General features: G+C 51.3%; 8 protein-coding genes across 8 annotated transcripts; 2 read left to right on the forward strand and 6 right to left on the reverse strand.

Moving 5' to 3' along the window:
* Positions 1–23: 23 nt before the first annotated feature.
* On the reverse strand, positions 24–3,185 carry An18g01550 (uncharacterized protein; the record flags this gene model as incomplete). Its single annotated transcript, XM_059745599.1, has 5 exons — positions 24–100; positions 223–1,172; positions 1,221–1,472; positions 1,525–1,772; positions 1,953–3,185. 5 exons carry the CDS (start codon positions 3,183–3,185, stop codon positions 24–26), a joined length of 2,760 nt encoding a protein of 919 aa, XP_059604991.1.
* Positions 3,186–3,901: 716 nt separating this feature from the next.
* Positions 3,902–5,270, forward strand: An18g01560 (uncharacterized protein; the record flags this gene model as incomplete). The annotated part of the gene is made up of 7 exons (XM_059745600.1): positions 3,902–4,013; positions 4,189–4,278; positions 4,350–4,472; positions 4,606–4,724; positions 4,817–4,894; positions 4,975–5,066; positions 5,165–5,270. 7 exons carry the CDS (start codon positions 3,902–3,904, stop codon positions 5,268–5,270), a joined length of 720 nt encoding a protein of 239 aa, XP_059604992.1.
* A 176-nt stretch (positions 5,271–5,446) lies between these two features.
* On the forward strand, positions 5,447–6,956 carry An18g01570 (uncharacterized protein; the record flags this gene model as incomplete). Its single annotated transcript, XM_001398580.3, has 7 exons — positions 5,447–5,596; positions 5,644–5,760; positions 5,808–5,998; positions 6,048–6,170; positions 6,216–6,296; positions 6,361–6,769; positions 6,906–6,956. 7 exons carry the CDS (start codon positions 5,447–5,449, stop codon positions 6,954–6,956), a joined length of 1,122 nt encoding a protein of 373 aa, XP_001398617.3.
* Positions 6,957–7,685: 729 nt separating this feature from the next.
* Positions 7,686–8,415, reverse strand: An18g01580 (uncharacterized protein; the record flags this gene model as incomplete). The annotated part of the gene is made up of 2 exons (XM_001398581.3): positions 7,686–8,335; positions 8,403–8,415. The coding sequence occupies 2 exons, from the start codon at positions 8,413–8,415 to the stop codon at positions 7,686–7,688; spliced, it is 663 nt and encodes a 220-aa protein (XP_001398618.1).
* A 706-nt stretch (positions 8,416–9,121) lies between these two features.
* Positions 9,122–11,242, reverse strand: An18g01590 (uncharacterized protein; the record flags this gene model as incomplete). Its single annotated transcript, XM_001398582.3, has 4 exons — positions 9,122–9,254; positions 9,317–10,979; positions 11,040–11,085; positions 11,153–11,242. The coding sequence occupies 4 exons, from the start codon at positions 11,240–11,242 to the stop codon at positions 9,122–9,124; spliced, it is 1,932 nt and encodes a 643-aa protein (XP_001398619.1).
* Positions 11,243–11,979: 737 nt separating this feature from the next.
* An18g01600 (uncharacterized protein) lies at positions 11,980–13,206 on the reverse strand (the record flags this gene model as incomplete). The annotated part of the gene is made up of 4 exons (XM_059745603.1): positions 11,980–12,159; positions 12,215–12,516; positions 12,574–12,904; positions 13,012–13,206. 4 exons carry the CDS (start codon positions 13,204–13,206, stop codon positions 11,980–11,982), a joined length of 1,008 nt encoding a protein of 335 aa, XP_059604993.1.
* An 853-nt stretch (positions 13,207–14,059) lies between these two features.
* Positions 14,060–16,101, reverse strand: An18g01610 (uncharacterized protein; the record flags this gene model as incomplete). Its single annotated transcript, XM_001398584.1, has 3 exons — positions 14,060–15,327; positions 15,378–15,763; positions 15,830–16,101. 3 exons carry the CDS (start codon positions 16,099–16,101, stop codon positions 14,060–14,062), a joined length of 1,926 nt encoding a protein of 641 aa, XP_001398621.1.
* A 1,551-nt stretch (positions 16,102–17,652) lies between these two features.
* An18g01620 (uncharacterized protein) lies at positions 17,653–19,319 on the reverse strand (the record flags this gene model as incomplete). The annotated part of the gene is made up of 2 exons (XM_001398585.1): positions 17,653–18,724; positions 18,775–19,319. 2 exons carry the CDS (start codon positions 19,317–19,319, stop codon positions 17,653–17,655), a joined length of 1,617 nt encoding a protein of 538 aa, XP_001398622.1.
* Positions 19,320–19,671: the final 352 nt, after the last annotated feature.

The following is a 19,671-nucleotide window of genomic DNA, read 5'->3' on the forward strand; positions in this document are numbered from 1 at the left end:
GCTAGGGATGTCAACGCAGGTTGTTATGTAGAAGCGTTAGTACATTCATCGGTGCATGCTGACATATATTCATCGTCTATCTGGCGGTAGAGAGTAATATCTGGATTATATGAAGTCGGATATTTTAACATTATATTTCCAAGCGAACAGATCCAACATCTGTCTGTTTTCAAAGAGAAGTATGTACAGGTTGGAGCATAAATCACTCTTGACGGCGCTTACTTGGAACGACGCTCCCAGACATAGGGTGACCAGCCTGGATCGCAGTTGAAGTAGCTGCAGGGTGGTCATCAGGAAGTGTAAGATTCGGGTGATTCATCAAGGAGTCGTAAGTATTCCCCAAAATCTCTTTCAAAGACCTATGCTTATCCAACTGGTCCAACTGAGCCTTTGCATCACGAGCTCGTTTGTTCCAGGCGTGCAACTGGGAAACGAGCATCATCGCGTCCGTTTTCCATATTCGCAGCATTTGCATACCGACAGGTCCGACGACTGTTTTAGTGAAAAAGAAATCGTCAAGGTAGCGATCAAAGTGCTCCATATCATTTCCACCCATGTGAACCTTTCTTGTTCTTACGGCGGGGTCTTCGATGAATGTGTCTAGGCTAGCACAGGTATAGCAGCGGCAGAGGATACATGACCTGCCCTTCCAGTCTGGTGGCACGAGAGGAGCAGGAAGTACATAGCCAGTTATGTATTTGTTGAGAATGTGTTTAACGAATCGTCGTTCACTATTTGTGGAAGGGCCTCCAGACGTAATGACATTCTCGCAAACACCGTTTGCCACTGGAAGCAGGAAGTCGGTAAAAACATCAGGCATATCTCTTGCTTGGACGTCCAGAGTGTATTCCGTGAGGGCATGAAATAATGCTGTGTTGTCGACGTCCATAACATCTCCTAACTTAATCAACCCGACTACCGTTTTGGGATCGATGCGGATACTCGTGGTATGTTTCGTGGGGCGGCAGTTCGCAGCAAATTCAAGACCAGAGTTAGAGGTATGCTTGTATTGAACCCGAAAGCCGCGGAAAAATTTTGGTAGAAGATTCTTGAGCATTGCATCAACCGCATCTTGGTCGAACTTCCCACGCCTTGAGTAGACATAGACCGAGACAAAGAATTTCCCAAGACAAGCTGTGCGCTCAATCTTAGTCTCCAGGAAAGGTATGATTCTGTTTTTGTTAGCGTAATGACTCAGCAATCGACAGGCCTCCGTCTACCTTTCGAATAAGCCCTCCTGGGGCAACGGCGTCAGCACATCCACTAGATGGCGGCCATCTGGTTCTGTGTCGTTCGAATAGCAGGACAGATAATTGCTGATAATAGCGCTTTCCCAATTCAACATTTCCACCGATGGCGCTCGGCCCCGTTCCTGGCAGATTGCACGATATTCCCGGAACAGTTTAGAAATACAGCTGACTCTCTCTGGCAATGAGGGGCCATGCGGTTTGTCTTGAAAAACACGTTCCAGCCTAGGCAATAATATCAGAACGTGGACAATACACGTGGGATAAGTCTACATACGCCAAGCGAATAGCTTCAAGTCCATGTTTCGCCAGGACTTTCGCAGTTTGAGTAATCTCGGAAGAAGACATGGTGCCTTCAAGGGACACAAGAGTTTGGCAGAATAGAATCACGTCATCAACATCAATGGCTATCTGCATAACCTTGGCTCTCATTTCAGACGACGAAGAGTGTTTTTTCAGGATCGTTTGGCAGGCCCGGACCAGATTCCGCTTCGTCAAAGCATTATCGGGCTGTTCTGAGAATAGCTGGTGACACTCATCTAGGAGGTCTGCAATGTTATCCGCGGAGTATATTAGCCGGTGGAGTATGAACGAGGAGCGAAAAACATTTGGGACAATTATGGCACCCTATGAGTTGTGAGGACGAAGATACACCAAAGCAGAGCAGGACGTGTAGAAGTAATCACTAGCGGCATGAAGACTTACTGTCGCTCGGTAAACACGGGTTGCCTTAGCCGCTTCGTTGCCCGTAAAGCCTTGGTATTTTTCATCATCCGGAAGTCGATTCGAGAAGAAATCCTCTTGAATCAGCAATTTCCCGTGGAATGGCAAACGCTTTCCGACTTCGGACCCTGACGCGTCCACCACTGATAAGAACTTCTGATTGCCTCCGAGCACATCCTCTAGCGCATTGTGAGCTTTCCAATAACTGTTCCCGTACCGTCCATCGACGCCACCCATTCTGGTCTTCTCAATATTGGCTAGGTATAAGTCGAAATCAAGTCCCTGACATGCCTTTTGGAGTTCTCCAAAACGAACTTGATCTACTCCTTTCAGTCGATCAAAGCTAAGTTCCACAACAGTATACTGGTGCTCTAGGACATAGACAAGTGCTGGTGGGCAGTCACCATTGATATGATGATCCCAAGCTGAGTGATCAGATTGCCCATTTCCACTGCAATCGGAGACCCAGGATTCAAGTAGATGAGTTAGCTTGTCTGTTTGAACACCGGAAATACCAAGCCCAACTAATGGGCGATGAATCAAATTGTACACCAGAGCCACTCTATATCCAGAGGTGACGGGTCTCACCTCATGGATAACATCCGCATACCAAGCAGCCCACGAGAAGCTAAATTCAGAGGATGATGCAGTTGACCATGCGATCTTCCAACCACGGTGGGAAGCAACGAGTGTCCCGCCTTCGTGCTTCGAAGGAAGACATACCACCAGCGTAGCAAACATGCCATCGGCCTTCTCAGTGTCCTGGTGTGGAAGGAAAAATGCGCCTTCCTCGTAGATCAGGAGCTTATATAGCTCGGCCTGAACCTCATCCGATTGGGCAGTCAGACCCAGCCCCGTCACGGCGTCGTCCACCACGTCATCCATCTGCTGTTGCCAGAGCGGATTTTGAAGCGAAAACTGGCCAGGGTCGAGTTGCCATGTTTTGCGAACGGATTCGTCCACCAGAGTTTCGGAACCTTTGCCGTAGGGGCTGCGATCGCAACACTGGGTGATGGCTTTTGCATCGTCTGCTGAGATGGGAAGTCGAATGTTGCCTAGGCCTGCGATATTCAGGCCAGGTATGGCTAGACCCAGCCCAAGGTCTTGTGTTAAGAAGGACCCAGAGGATTCGATGGTCTCCAGAACGGCACACAGGCCTCTCTTGAGTTCAATGTGACCATCATTGTCGTTTACATCTGCCACTATAGGTCTCATTCTGGCTCCTTCAATTGCAAGAGTCTCGGGGTCAGTTTGCGAGATGGAGGATGTGATGTCAAAGTTGGAATTGCAGTTGAGAGACGCTTATCCGGCCGCGAGTCGCGTCGCGTTATTTGCTGCGAATAGCGGCCATCGGGCAAATACACCATCACCAATTAATCCCTGTCCATATCCCATTTCCTTTGTCTGTTTTCACGACTAAATCGATAGTGGGATCCCACGTGATAGTATCCCTGCCGGCAGGCTGGACATTCATCTACTGCAAAGTGGAACGCGACGATGAATTTCATCCACCAACAGCGAACCCAACCACCACTCATCCAGAGCCTGTCAGATGCGGTTCCATGATACTTAATACCCCTTTGACTCGGACAACATCTCCTTCATGTGTGTGGAGGCGACTCCGGGAAGAGAATTCCGGGTGCTTAGTGACCCCTATACCCCCTTAAGCCGTCATGTTCTATATATAGCTTCAGATCATCCACGCCATATCTGACCCCGACTCGAGGATACTATTCTGTCTGTCGATCGACGGATCAATAACCGCGGCCCGGCCAGATGTAGATGCTGTACTCCGTACAAATCGACTATCTAAGATCGAGAAAGGGAGCATCCACGTCTGACCGACTCACCACAGACGCATTTTATTGGCTCGTGCTCTGCGCCCGCCATTAAAGCGTAAAGCTTAGTAGCGACATAGCAAATATACCAGCATGCAACATGCAGCAGGAAAGCCTGCAGCAGACGACATGAGAAATAAGGCTCTTCACGCAATTTCCCTGGGACAAGCGTTCCATGGGTCGAGTCCGGGTCGCGCAGTCTCGGGTTTCCCCCGCCAGTGGTGACTCCTCCCGTCCCAGGCACGCAACACCCCCTGAACGCCCTACTGATAGACTAGTAGATGCCCCTGCAGGAGATTAGCCGTCGTCCACTGGCTATCGCTATCTATGATGCGAAGGAGAACTAGTCAATTAAGTAGTTTCGTCCCTCGGATGATTAGCCAAAGAGAGGACATCAATTGTCAATCCCGCGCAGATGACAGCCGACATGGTCGGGGTTTTCCGACTCTTCCATTGGGACGGATGGGGAGGTAAGAAGTCTATTTATTTGTTTGTGTGCGAGGTTCATCGACCCAGAATACATTCCTTGGCAGCTTTCCAGTCCATTACTCTCCCAATCGGCTAGAATTCCTTGATTGGCGCTCGGTCGCAAGCAGTGGGGATGAAGGCAAATCGGAATTCCCTGATGGCGTGTGGACGGGACAGGCGTTGGAATCCATTGCGAGTCTGTCCTACTGTGTTGCAAGCTAACAGTTGCCCGACGAGTCATGATTTCTCCCCGGCAGCGCTCGTCGTTTCCTAATTAATTCCATCCGTCCGACTGAGGGACCCATTTTTTGTTTGGTTTAGTGCGTCAGACATGCAATTGCGGGGACTCCCTCTTAGGGTTCCCGGCGATTTTCGGCAATTTCACCCTCCCCTACTATTTTCACTTGCGAAGGATTTCTTTATCCCAGTTGATGTTGCCAATTCAATAGTAAGAGCCACTGAACTCTTAGCCTCCGTGGCAAATACGATTCCCAAGCAGCAAATGCTCAAATGAACGTGGAGTGGACATCTCGCTTAGAGACCGCCAAGCCGCCGGAGACCATTCCAGGACAATCGCTATCAGCAATTTCCCCGTTTCTCTCCTGCGGTCAAATGAGGGTCGCAGAATGTTCGACCCTCTCCGTTTCCAGGAGTTCTAGATTAGCAGATCATGACGGACAGCGGTGTGTCATCCGGAGGGTACGAATGCTGTTGGCAGTCCTGATCCACTTTCCGGGAAAAGTTGCGCCTCGCACCAGCGAGTCAGCGCATCGACTTTAGCCTTTCGGACGTTAGCACAGTTGTGGGGACGCCTGAATACAGTTAGATAGACTCCGTTTGTCAAGCCAAATGGGCGATCACTTAAGGTTTAGTGGTTTAGTAGCCAAGGGGGGGGTCTCGTATTCCCGGTTACCGAACTGAAGAGCAGATGGCGACTCCGTGCCACGAGCCATGGTTGTCTCGGCGTGCTCGACGAATCCCTAATGTGTATTAGACCAGGTACTAGCAGGAATTTCATCAGGGCTGCCATGATGGCGGCGACTTAACATAACCGTATTAACTCCCCACTCATGTCCACTTCCCCCCATGTTGCCTCAAATTTATGTCTGACACCCATGTCCTTGTCTGCACCACAAGGCTGATATCGACCCTGCTTTCAATCGTGACGCCATGGCCATCTACGGTGGTGCAGCGCCTTCACTGGCGGGCAGTGTCATTATGTTGACGACGCTGGCATTGTTGACTTATGGCCTGCGGATTTATTGCAGGGTGACCAGGAAGTCATGGAGTGTGGAGGATTGGATCATGACGGCTGCATTGGTACGTCCAGAGGCTATCGAAGCTTTACTGGTGGCTAACTGTCGTAGGTGCCATTCGCTGTGCTGGTAGCTGGATGTCTGGGGGGCGCATTCAATGGAATTGGCATTCGTGATTCTAGGTTGGCAGAGCCACAAAATGTCAAATACCAAGCAGAAGGACAGAAGGTAGGAACAGTGCGAGTATGTTCAGCTACATAATACTGACTCTTCAGTTTTTCCTCATCTTCGAAGTCGGTTACTGCTCCGCCATTATTCCCATCAAGCTCAGTATCAGCTGGATGTTGATCCGAGTAGCCGAGGGTCGCAAAGCGTACCTCTATGCGCAATACGTGGTGATTGTCGTCTTTGTGCTTATGAACATCATCGCATTGATCTTTATTCTGATCAACTGCATTCCTGTTGAGTACGATACCCGACCTACCTGAGGGTTACAGCCGATACTGACTTTACAGCGCGGCCTGGAATACGGAACTGCTCAAGCAAGGAGGACACTGCCAACCATCCTACGTATTGGCCGATGTCTACTACGCCTGCACAGCCGTGAATATTCTCACCGACTGGGTGACAGCTTTGATGTGCGACTCCTTCCAGCTATTATCGAATACCACTGACTGAAGTAGGCCTGTACCTCTGCTCTGGAACGTCCAACTCAACCGCAACACCAAGATTTCGATTGTCGGCCTGATGGGCCTGGGTATCTTGTAAGACCCGTTTTTCCTATACCTTGCCCCGATGGCATGAACTAACTCATGGCCTCCTCCACAGCGCCTCCATGTCCGCCTGCGTCCGTCTTAAATACACCGTCGCCCTAACCAGCCAATCCAACTACCTCTACAGCGTCACCAACGTGGTGATCTGGGGATTCACCGAAAACGCCCTGGGAATGATCGTCGGCAACGTCGCGACACTGCGCCCGCTGTTCCGCATCCTCCGCGACCGCAAGACATCGTCCAACAACAAATACAACTCTCGGGGGTACTACAGCTCTCAGCGCACCGGCCCGGCAAACATGTATTCTCGCAACTACGAGCTGGCTGAGCAGGGGAAGCACACTAACCAGATCACCACTACCTCGATGGCCGATCATACGCGACGACCTAGCCAGATGAGCGACGGGGACAGTCAGAAGCAGATTCTAGCGGGCGGAACTCCTCCGGGAGACACGGATATTCTTGTTAGTCGGCAGGTTATTGTGGCATATGATTAGCATTGGTTGGTCGGTTGGTCGGTTGGTCGGAGTTGGGGGCATCTTGTGTACTACATTCCTTTAGAAATTTCCTTAATCTTATTAAACTATAAATGAAATATAGAAAAAAGAATTGAATGACAGCTTACAGCTTCAGTTCTCCAAGCAAGCATAAGTGGGATAGGACCACAGAGTAAGAATTTTAATTTATTGCTGGGCTAAGCAACGCCAAGCCTTAACGGCTTACAGTGGGGGACTCAATTTATGCGCGAGTCAGACAATCGTTTATTATCACTCGGGAAGGTGACAGATCATACGATCAAGCTTGCACAACGTGGTCAATTTGGGTTGTTCCGTGCTTGTTCTTTAGTCTTCTTGTGCTTGTTCTGGAAGTTGATTAGCCTGTATCGTATTAGTAGTGGTACTAGTAAGTTTATGGTGTGGCACCACCACGAACTGCTATATTTTGCCTACTATCGGTGTCTCCAACTTCAACAATAATTACCCCGGAGGGAGGTTCAATGCCAAATTGATCCTAAACTTTCCACTTGATCGTGTTTTATATATATCATATATTATTGTGTCGGGTTTGAAATATATTCTTCTTCAATCCTAGTCACGACTTTAGGGGATCAAGTCAGCAAGTAGCCTGATCACATCAGTGGCAGATAATAAGCAGCCTCATCTGCAAGCACCAGTGATTGGTTTTATCATATTATCATCATCTGACCCATTTAACTCAATGATTTGAGTATAGTACACTCAGACATAGTCCCACCTCTCCCATTAGTGTTTCAACCGATGACATGATCTATCCAACCACTCCATAATATACAATCTCCAACCAAAGTAACTAGTATACAGACAACCCAACAACAGAACAATGAAACCAAACACCTTAATTCTACAACTTAACCTCCAACTCCAACTCCCTCACCACCCCACAACCCACATTATAAACAGCCCCATGAACCTCCACCTCCCCCTTCTCCACCGCCTCCCTGACCACCCCCATCGCCATAAGCACCCTCACCCCCTCCAACACATTCAACTCCACCAATCTCACCCCCCTCTCATACTCCCCATGTATCCCCTCCAACTCACTCGCATACCTATCCCTCACCCTTTTCAAAGAACTCAACCACGCATCCAGCACACTTTTCTCCCCATCCTCCCCATCCCTCTCCCCCTTCGGGGCTGCCAACACAGCCCCAACCCCCCCGCAACACGTATGTCCACACACCACCACATGCTTCACCTTCAAATGCAGCACCGCATACTCCACCACCGCGGCGCAATTCACATCAGCGGCATTCACCACATTGGCGATGTTGCGATGCACGAAGACGTCACCTGGCTTCAGGTCCAGGAGGGTTGTTTCGGGACACCGCGAGTCGGAACATCCTATCCAGAGGATTTGGGGGTGTTGGGCGCGCGCGAGGGTAGGGAATAGGGAGGGGTTTTGGAGGGTGGTTTTTTGGGCCCAGAGGTGGTTCAGCGTGAGGGCTTTCGTGTAGGGGTCTTGGGGTTTTTCGGGTTGTTGGGAGTGGAGGTCTGGTTGGGTGGTTGGATGGTTAGTTGGTAAGAAGAGGGGGAATGGAGGGAGGGAGGGAGGATGTACCTGTGACGGCCATGGTTGGTGGGTGTATACGTAGTAGTATGTAGATGTCAAGTTTGGTTTCGATTGTGGATTGGTGTCAAGGATGAGGCAAAGTATGTAGAAGACAGATGATGAGGAACGAACTAAATACTTATCTACCTCCCATACAGAATGCTACATATCTTCTCTCCATTCGAAAGGAAAGGAGATACTCCTATCGAGTAACCATGCCGTATACCCGTCCCCTGTCCATCATTCATCGCTAGATAGATGCTCCATTGCATGATCTGGATCGATCTATACACATGACCCTACAGCGCATAATTTCCGCGTCCGGAACATCCTATTCGTCCATATTCATCAAAGCACAGACTTTGTTGTACGATCAGTGAGGCATATACACATCATTCTATGTAGATAGGTATAAAGGGGATGCAAGATGAGGGATTAATATACCGATATTCTAGGGATATACTTCCGAGGTAATCTGGATCAATCATCGGCTATTGCGGAAATATAAATAGTAGTGGTGATGCTCTTATCGCGGTTGATAGGGAGGTGAAACGCTAGTGTTCGGGTGCGTCGGCACTGTTGGTAGGTTTGTCTTGTTTCAGGTGATTCCGGACATGTGGCATTTGGATACGGAGTTTATTATTTATGTATAAATATGCAGAACAGGTATCTCCTCTGTTGTGGTAGGATCTAATTGTGTATCACTGGTATATAGGTATCTATCTATCTTACATCTTGGCCTTCTCGCTCTGGGCAGCCAAGTCGGGCATCAGCATGTCTCTCATGTCAGATGCCGCCTCGTTAAGGTAATAGCTCATGCGCTCCGCTCCAAGGCGCTTGCAGACAATGTTGAAGTTCAAGCTAAATCACAGTCAGCAATGATCAACCATCACGATAGGGGGGGAATTTGGTAAAGGGCTCACCTGTTCTCGTTGATCATATAAGCAATGCCGAATCCATCGTCAATCACCTGACTCCATCCGTAGCCGTTGAAGAACTCCGAGCTCAGCTGGCTGGTCGACAGGTACCACGAGCTACTGTAGGCGAATGCCGGGTCTTCGTACAGAGCAGGCAGCTTCTCTCCCTCACGCAGCAGCTTCTTCAGACCGAACAAGTGACGGTCCACACCACGGCCATCGCTGGCTTCCGCCGTGTACTTCGTGTGGGCGGCCAGCGCCGAGCGGAGTAGACGGACAGCCTCCTCGCGAGGCACGGCAGGGTCACTGATGGCCTTGCAGAAGGCAACGCTCTCGTCCGATACCGTGCGGATGGTCTCTGTACGGCCCTCCTGGAACTTGCGGGTCGAGGCAGACTCGTAGGTCGGGCGGTTCTTGCCGTACATCTTGAAGTAGGCCAGCTGGATGATCATCTGCACGTACGCATCCGGACTGCACTTGAACTTCTTGATGAGACCCTTGCCGTAGCCCTGGTAGGCCTGGACCCGGAGCTCGTGCGACGAGATCTGCTGGCGGTGCTCCTTGTTGGCGGCGTCGATGGCCTCCAGCACAGGTCCGTCCAGGTGGAAAGTGATGGGACGAGGGTCGGGCAGGTCAGACCGCACGGGCTTCTCGGAGAGGTCGATCTTGTGGTTGAAGATGAGGTTGTTCAGGTGGTCATTCATGCGGTGGGTGGGGCTGCCGTCCATCATGCTGTGCTCACCCATGAACCCGGCGGTACCATTGTCGTTGATGATGAACTGCAGGGGCTTGTCGAACCAGCGGTTGGTGCCATCACCGTGCCAGTACTGGTGAGCACGCTCCTCCAGGGTGACAGGGGTGGCATTGTCCAGACAGACGAGGAATCCGCTGGATTCGATGTCCCGCAATGCCTGCTCATTGGCCGGGTGCGCGGCCAGCAGCTTCTTCCGTGCGTCGGCCCACAGGTCGCGGTTAGCGACGGTCAAGACGCCGACCGCCGGAGCCGGCTGAGCGACCTCGTAGATGCGCTCAAACTGGCGCTGCAGCTCGGAGTTGTTCAGGCGCTTGCCATTGACGGTCAAAGGCACCTTGAAGAATTGGTTCTTGCGCACGACCACAATGTGTTCGTTGTCCTGAGCCGGGAACTTCTGGGGGTAGTCGACACTGTCACCCGGGATACGGCAGCAGTTAAACATGTACTGGTAGGTGCTCATAGCCATGGGCTGGCCGCGCATGTATTCAGGCTCCAAGGAGCCATCGTCGACCTGGCGCTTGAACTCCAGGGCGGCAGTGGCAACCGAGGCGGCGCGCTTGGCGGGGTCCCGACGGGCGCGATCGTCGCGGTAGGAGTAGAAGTAGGAAACGTAGGGGATGACAGGGTCCCGGTAGCCCAGGTACGCGGCGTGGTTCCACCACTCAAGAAGCCAGTTCTTAATCTTGGGGTCGGCGGCGCGGGCGAGTAACCTTTCCTGAAGGGGCTCACCCTCACCACCCGGGCGGACAAAGGCCTCCACGGCCTTCTTGGTGCGCTCATATTCGGCCTCGGAGACCAGCGCGTGGACGGACTTGAGGTAGCGACGGCCCGTTTCTTCCAGAGAGGGGACCGGCAGACGGGGGAGGGAGTCTTCGAATCTGAGCATGTTGCCTTTGGAGAGGTCTTCTTTGTAGCCTATTCATTCACAACGTGTCAATGGCGGATCTCGCCTCGGATTCGCATGTGATCGCTTACCCTCAGGGACCGAAGATGCTTTGCGCCGGGGTGCCATTATGGGTGTCTAATCGGTAGAAGTCACAATTAGCTGCCATTTCCCACAGACTTTGGTGGTATGGAGGTAGACTTACCACAGCGGATCTGGCGAGGAGTGAATTGGCGGGGGAGAGACGGGTCCGGGGGAGAGTGGAGAGACGGTTTCTGCTCGAAGCCGCGAACATGCCTCGCGGTTGTGAAGGGACGGGGGGAAGATGAGAAGGAGAAAGAAGAGTTAGAGATGGTTAAGTAGAGAGAAGAGAGAGACCAGAGGAACGTGGGCTAAAAAGTAGCAGGAAAAAGGCCACATGAGATAAGAGAGCGAGCGAGTCAAAAGACAAGGAACGGAGCGAGAGAGGAAGATACCTCGGCTGGATGGAAGCCAGGATCAGCCGACTGTTGGATGGTCACGTATTGTCATGGCTGGGGTGGATCTTTCACGTTGGTCCGCCGACTGGTGGGGATGCCGTGTATGTAACGGTAATCTGAGTAATGCTGGGCAACCGGATCGCCGAGGAACTCACTTTGGGCCGGTGGAGACGGAATTGACCCAATTTCTAGCCATCACGAGATATCATACCCCTTACCAGTTGATACTTTGGGACGGACATAAACCCCATGGGGTACGGAACAGCTTGAACATAGTAGTCCAGCGCTGCAATGATAATCCAGCTACGTCGACATTCTATAAACTAAACTGTCTCTCCATTCAGCCACGGATCTCGCAGCAGCTGCCCTGCCGTCTTTCTATCTTCGGGTCGCCACTGAAGCATCCCTCTCATGAAATTCAAAAATGCCTCCTTGTTGCTTCCTTCAAGGTATTCCTCTGACGATTGGAGTCCTTCGGTATGCGGGATAGCGATGTCTTGCTTCCACTGTCCTACCCGTTTTGTTCAGTCTGATGCCAATCGCTTCTAAGATACTAAGATAACATACCGTCTTCAGTAAAGAACTCGTGGCTTCGCTTCCCCCGTTGCAATAGATCCAACGGAGGATGCCCCAAAAGACCAATGACCTCAGCGAGATGCGCACGTGTCGAGTATCCTTTTCCATCAGGATCCTCCCCGTAGAACATATGCTTGCCTTCAAACAGATCCCAGATCTAGTTGCCCCATCAGAAACCTTTCTCAGATTTCCGAGAATACGATAGGACATACCATAACACCCACGTTCCAGATATCCACCAGATAACTCCACCCCACCTGCAACATGACCTCCGGTGACCTGTAAACTGCAGGCTGCGCATCATGATCCCTGCTCTCATCTCCGCGTACCGCAGAACCAAAGTCGCTGAGGACCGCTCGACCAAATGATATGGGTAGCCCGAACCGTCGCGAAGCATACACCGGCACCCCGTCAGCGAGTTTGCGTGAAGAAGGCCTTTCCATCTCACCGGCAGTAAATGCTTCCATGAGTGAATTATCCCTAATCTCTTGGAGAATATTACCGCCCTTTATATCTGCAACATAGACGCATCAGTACCTGTTCTCCTTTCCCACCACAAGGACAATCGCACCAGTATGGACCACCCTGCATTCAGTATGTAAGTAGTCTAGAGCAAGAAATACCTGCATCAAACCAGCTTTGAGCAGATCCTCCGTAAACCGATGACGGGGATTGCGAAACAGCAAATCGGTAAAGCTATCCCACATTGGTTGCTGGACTAGACAGGGATGGTCGCCTCCAGGACGGGGAATGATGAAAGTATCAAGCGCCGTTCGTACATAGCCGTATCCTGGATGAGATGGGTTGGCTTGACTTATGTGCTGATATGTTTTGAACTCTTCAGTATGGGATTCATCGCGGGTATAAATTTTGAGGGTCACGTAGCGATGAGATCTGATCATCTAGCATCAGTCCGCATGTTGGTTATATGAAGCAGTGGGAGAACAGACTGGAGATCCTGAGCTAGCCAGACAGTCGATATTGATCCGTATCCTAGTTTCCCAATGACCTGATACTTGGAGGCGAAGACATCCCCAATGTTAACAGGGTAGTAATGGCCATTCGTGAAGGAGTTGAAGTGCTCTTCCTCGAGGATTGTGGATGCCGGAATAATTGTGAACCCGGTAGTTGGGAAGCGCCGAGGAGGTAAAGGAGCTCTGCGAGGATGGATAGATGCTCGGATCCACTTGAGCAGAGAAGCCATAAAAGCACATGCAAAATGGGTGATACAGCTACCTGAGGTTATTCAGCATCGCCAACAGGGTGAATAAAGGATGCATTGTTTACTGTATCAGGATTACTAGCGGTAAGAGACAACCTTAAACGGAACGGTACAGACTAGTAAAGGTCGCATTGCCCCAGACTCGCTGCCAGCCTCGGTCCGTCGAGGCACAGCGGCAACAACCTACCGGGCAGTTGGAAGCCAGTTCTATGGACGTTCTTTGGCATAGATCTAGTGGGAAGCTTAACTAGAACTTTAGTCGTATGTCCTCTTCGGAGATACACTATGTACTACGCTGCAGCTCAGCCGGAGCAGTCGATGGTCCAGCCGCAGTGAGAGCGGAATGCGGGGGAGCTGCTGGACTGGCTCATATGGGGGACCGTAGGGGATGAGGGAGTCCCTCGGTCGGGGGCAACTCGGTCAGCAGAGCAGACGGGACTGACCTTCTCATCGGCATCTCCACTTGAGACAGCGGCGTCATCACTAACAGGATTGTTTGGCACGCCGCTGCGTCACTGGCACATATTAGTCTGGACAGCGCATCTTGCTTATAGCTGAATGCACCACGTGAAGTGCATTGCAATTCCTTTCATCCGTCCCGCGTCTCCGAATCTGTCAGGCGGTCATCCAGGATATTGAGCATCGAATGGCGAGGAGAGTCTGATTGGAAGCTTGGACCATTCACATGTTTGTGCCAGCCATTGGAATATTTTGTCATGGGTATCAATACATAAGCCATCTATCTATCTATCACTATCCAGCAGTTCGCCACATATGCTCCTATTGGATTCGAGGGAAATATCTACGCAATCAGCATCCGCGACGGCGCAGCTGCTTATGACTGCTCCCGCGAAACCTCCGCGACAAAATCCATCAGACCAGGCTTAGAATCTGTCTGAGTGGCTGTCCACGTCTGAGACTGCAAACTTGGTGCCTTGGGGCCGCCCGATCGGCCAAACCCTTCAAGTCCCCGAAGTGAAAATGTTTCCACTTTCAATTCCTCCCGTGACAGGCTGATTTTCAGCTTCTTGCTTTGGCCAGCAGTCGAAAACGCCAGCAGTTCGCCGTGGTGCGGATATGCCGCCTCCCACGTCAAAGTCCCCTCGGCGCCTTCTTTCTTGGTGGTATTTTTGGTCGTCTTCGAGCCCTGGAGCGCGATGGCCGACACGATGTCCAACTTGACGAAATGCATGAGAGCTGCAGCTGCTTCATTCTGCAGTCCAACCCGACCGGGAGGCTGAACTTCGGGGTGGTGAGGTAGGTCAATGGAAATGTCGTAGTGGGTGCCAAATGGCGGCGACACCGGGTTGGTGCGGATTTTCACGCGAAAAGAGCTTTGAGGGGTGATCAGATGGCCGGAAAATGTCGATTCGAAGGGCATCAGGAACTGTTGTACCAGACTCTCTACCTTCGGAACAGCCTGCACCTTCGGAAGGCTCACAGACGCAAAAGGCACGGCGTGGAAATCACGCTCGATCCCTGCCGCCCGCAGAACCCGGTATATATCATTCATGAAAGACTCCAACCAGCGGACGTGCGAGCTGTGTTGGAGATACGCCATGACAGGGCGCAGGAGCTGATACTCGGGGGTAAGCCGACGTTTCTGGGAGAGCGGGGGCGGCGGTTGGGTTCTGCGTCGCAGGTTCTGGCGGTGTGCATACGCGAGCAGGATCCGAATTGAGTGCGAGAGCCCATTAGCAAGGACATCGTGTTCTGTTGACTCGATCTTGTCTTCGTCGGGCGTTTCACGGTCCGCATCTACCAGATCCAGCAGGATCTCTTGGTCTTCGGATATCGGCAGTCGGACCAGGTTCTGACGAGTCGTCACACCATGACTTCCCATGATACGCGCTTCGCGCATCAACTCGTGGAATAGCTCTTCCTCGTACACTGTGTCGCGTGCTTGCAAAATCCTGCGCTCGACCGACGCTGCATCGGGGATCGGATCCGGCATTTTAGAGCATCCCGTAAGTTGTCCGCGGTGCTTCACACGCACTCGAACCGTCCTCGTTTTCTGTGGTGCCAGTCCCTTATCCAGTATTAAGCTTCCATTATCAGCCCTCCGTAGAGCAGCAAGACCCCGGTCGCGGAATATAGGCGTAGCTATAGGAACACAGTCAGCATCAATCCAGCAAAGCACGTAGCCATCCTACCTTCCAAGAACCCATATTGTACTCCCAGCGCAGTTCTCTCCCGGGGCAACCTGCAGACCTTCCATCCCTTCTCCTTAACCGCCAATACTTCATCCCAGTACTTCGTCTCCGAAGCGACCTCTTCTTCCAATCGCGTCGCCGAGTTGAGCAATTTATTCGCAGCGGCATTGAAGTTCTGCGCCCTCCAACCCCGCGACACAGTCTTGACATCCTGCACAGCGGCCTCCGACTTCGGCGGCGGCTCGACGATCTCCGCATTCAACGACCCAAGCGGCGCAACCTGTTTCAGGAACGCCGACATCGAAGTCTCCGCCTGGCGAGGGGTATGCTTCGAAAGCAAAAGGGAAACAAAATCCAAAGCGAACAAAGCTTCCATATGCGCCTGCCTTCACCCCGCAACAAATCAATTAGCGCAATTGCCCACCATTGCTACCAGCAGACCACCTACTTACATAGCGAACTGCAAGATCTCAGCACGCCGCTTGTACAATGTTTCCAGACGCTCGGTTGAGTCCACATCCTCAGCAAGTTTTTCGTCCTCATCTTCCTCTTCCCATGGGTCCCGGTTCTTGTCCTCTTCGATCTTGGCGAGCAGTGTCTCTTCGTTCACGTCGCGGAAAGATCCCCATCGGGCGTTGATTTGGGCGATCTCGATTGGAAGGGTATCGGGGCGGTCGGGCTTCTCGGTGAGCGGGCGCAGGGGGAGGCTGAATGAGTCGGACATGATTGCGGTCCGCTCTGCCGGGGGCAGTTTGAGTTGAAGGCGTATTGTTGTTTGATTAATGGAGAGATGGTGACGGATTGATTGCACTGCTGATAGGAGGCACGTGACTGGTCTGGAGCTGGGGCTAGTCCGGATGTGGACTGGTGTGGATAGTGGGTACAAAGTTAATGCCTCAGGAAGCAACAGTTATGGTTATAGTATTCTAGGATATACTACATATATACATCTCTCTTTGCTATCAAGCGCCATCACCAAGCTTGTTCCCCTAAAAATTGCAGTAGAGTGAGCAAGCTCTGTTAGTCTGCATTGTTGAAGCAAGGCCCCGGCCACTTCTTAGGAAGCATAACCGGCGACAGCGACATGGGCAATAGCCCACTCGATGAAAATAAAGTGTCACCAGGATGCTTCAGTATAGCACCCAATATTGCTGAAAACAAAGCCTTCCGCATTTAGATTCCCACATTATATACCGTTTACAGATCATGATGCTCGAGAAGTGACCAAAACAAATTATCACTCCAGCCAATGATATGTGACCAACCATACCGTGACGCCGGTTCTACGACAGGGGATAACAGCGTCCAAACATCCTTATAGGTGGAACACATATGCGACCTGAGCACATCACAGCCTTGCTCATGACAACTCAGTTCACNCCGCTTCTGTCCAGCCTTGCGATACTTCCAATTGACCTGGATTTTAAGAACCCCAGATACTCGTCCCCTTCAACCTGAACCTTTCTCTCTCCAAACCCTCCTCATCCCACAAACCACGAATAACAACAAGAACCAAAACAACAAGAAGCACCCCTCACAACTATGCCCTCCCGAAAATACAAATCCAAATCCAAATCCACCCTCCCCGGCAACCGCTGGTCCATGTACCCAGCCCTTCACGCCGATGTCCTCACCCAGCTCTCATCCTCGACCTTCCCAATCACCTCTCTAACCTTCCACCCCTTCGACGACTCCGACACTTGCCTAGAAGAATATGACACGAACATCATGGGTCGATTCATCTGCCCGAACAACTCCTGCGGGTCAAGCGGCTGGACGAGCAAGAAGATCGCCATCACGATCCGGCTGTACGAAGGGGATGAGTACAACGCGCGGGTGTATCATCAGCGCTGCAAGGGATGTAATGCGCTTAGTCGGCCATTCCTGGATGAGAAGAGCTATGCGGAGAGGATTGCGTATCGGATGAAGAGGTGGTATGATGTGGATGTGGAGAGGCCGGTGTATAATGGGAGTGGGAATTCCAAGCCGCATAATAGGGATTTGTGTGAGGGGTGTAAGGTGGGGAGGTGTTCGTTTGCACGGGAGCGTGATGTCTTTTTTGTAAGGGGTGGGTTCTTGTGAATGAGATGTTGGTCTTAATATTGGTATTGATTGGTCAGTCTGTTGTTATCTCACATTAAGTAGCAGCATGGGATATTGAGCGATATCTGTAATGACAGACATGAATCAGGTTTGCTTGGGTACAAAGTGTGCAGGATTAACCAAGGTGTGAATTGAAGATATAATCAAGGACATAAAATTAGAAAGGTATCGACTAAGCACCTCCGAGCAAATCAAAAACAGATAACAAAAGGTGCCGTTCAATCTTGGGCGGGTGCTTGTTAAGCTTCATTGCCGAGAACACAGCCATCTGGGCACCGCGCACGCTGTACTCCATGCTCAGAGTCGTATCATCCTGAATCTCCACATACTGTCCCACCAAGGCCAGATTCCTGCTCTGGGGAGGAATGACTTCGGGTCGATAGTCATGACGACGGGGCATCAGTGGTGCCGTGGCCATGGGCATCAGCACAGGGTTCGTGATCGAATTAGCGAGCATGTCATCCACTGGCATTCCTAGCTGGGATAGCACCTCGGTCAAGATCTCCTTGCCGGAGCAGTGGCACATGGGCTTGTGAACGAAGTTGCCGGTCTTCTCGGGATGCAACCCATAGCCCCAGAATACATCGACGGAGGAGGGTTGATCAGAGCATACGGGCTGACGGGGAACGCTGATACTGAGGCCCCAGTTGCTGTCGGAGAAGGAAAGCAAAGCCCCCGTACCAGGTTTGTTGTTGGTCAGCTTTTCGTAGCGCTCCATGAAGTCGCTGTCGCGGAGGGTGACTGTGAAGGACTCCAGGGTCGACTGGTCGACATTGTTGTGGAAGTTGAACGGGTTTCCATAGTCCGTCGAGGCCTGCATCAGGTCGATCCACAGAGCCCAGTCATCATCCAAGAATTCTTTGCTGTGCTGGGGTGGAGCAGCCGGAGCCTTGTCGTTGGAGCCCCTCTCGGTTGCAGAGGTCGTTGATCCAAGGGTCACCATGACAAGGTCTTCGGGCCTCACTTCAATGGTCTTTTGTTCGCCGTTATCTTTGATAATAATCCCGGACACGGTCGTCTGGGCCTCCTTTGGGTTGATCTGCAGATTTGTAACCTTTGCATTGAAGTGGAAGTCGACTCCCTGCGATTTCAGATATGATTCGATTGGCATGATAACCGACTCGTAAATTGTGTACTTGGTTCGATCCAGAGCCTTCACGTCGTTCAGGCGTTCAATTTCGGCCAGATGTTTACAGAGACATCTTCTGAACTCCACCAGGCTGTGCCATGGTTGCAGAGCGAAGCTGTATACCATCAGCATTGTAACAGCGGGCAAACATAGATATGAACCTACGTAGTCGCCCACAACGTCCAAAAGTTAGTCTTGAAGAATGCCTCATCGAAAGCATCCTGGATGGCTTTTTCTCCGAGAATACGTTCATTTTCGAGCATCAACTTGATCAGTTCCATTCGATACTTCGGTCCAATTTGGAGATGTTTGGAGTAGAGGCATTCTGGGCCTTTATCCCCATGTTTAATGAGACGGGTTGGCGCCGACTTTTTGGGAGAAGTTGCCCGGTCAAGCTCTTTGATGCTGTCCAGAAGTGACTGTTTGGGATCATCGACGCTGGGGACAAGGGAAAGAAGGTGCTCTACACAGCGATCATGGAAGTAAGGCAAACTGCCAGTGTACAAGACGTAGCCGCTCTTTGCGTCGCCGCAGCTTTTGATGCCACCGCCCGCGTGAGAGTGAACATCCAGGATGTGGATATTTGCTGCAGGGACACCCGCGTCATGAATGAGGTGGACTGCGCCGGCAAGAGAAGAAATCCCACTGCCTATGAGCCAGGCCTGGGTGGTTTTTGGATCCCGCTTCGGCAATCCGTTTCCGCGGTTCATCTTGATTATATTGATTGCCTCTTAGCCGTAGTCGTCGTTGTCCGATGATATATATTGGATATTTGAAGTACAAGTAAATTATGTGCAGGAGAATGACAGGTACATAGCATGGACTACGTACTGAGCCGATATGAGTACATGTAGGAAATTATTGCAATACTTGGGAGTGTTCGGAAGCCACAGTGTCATGATATCATCACGATGGACCGACTGTCATGAGACGGGAAGCAGTATCACGAGTAATCGGAGCATAAACAGCGTAGTCAGTGCGCTCAAAAGATGGCCTCTATCATTATTGGCCGGAAGGCGTCTTCCCTCTCGTGAACCTAGGAGAGCTATCTAGTAGGTCCCT

Source organism: Aspergillus niger (genome assembly GCF_000002855.4).
Source record: "Aspergillus niger supercontig An18".
Classification (NCBI taxonomy): Eukaryota; Fungi; Ascomycota; class Eurotiomycetes; order Eurotiales; family Aspergillaceae; genus Aspergillus; species Aspergillus niger.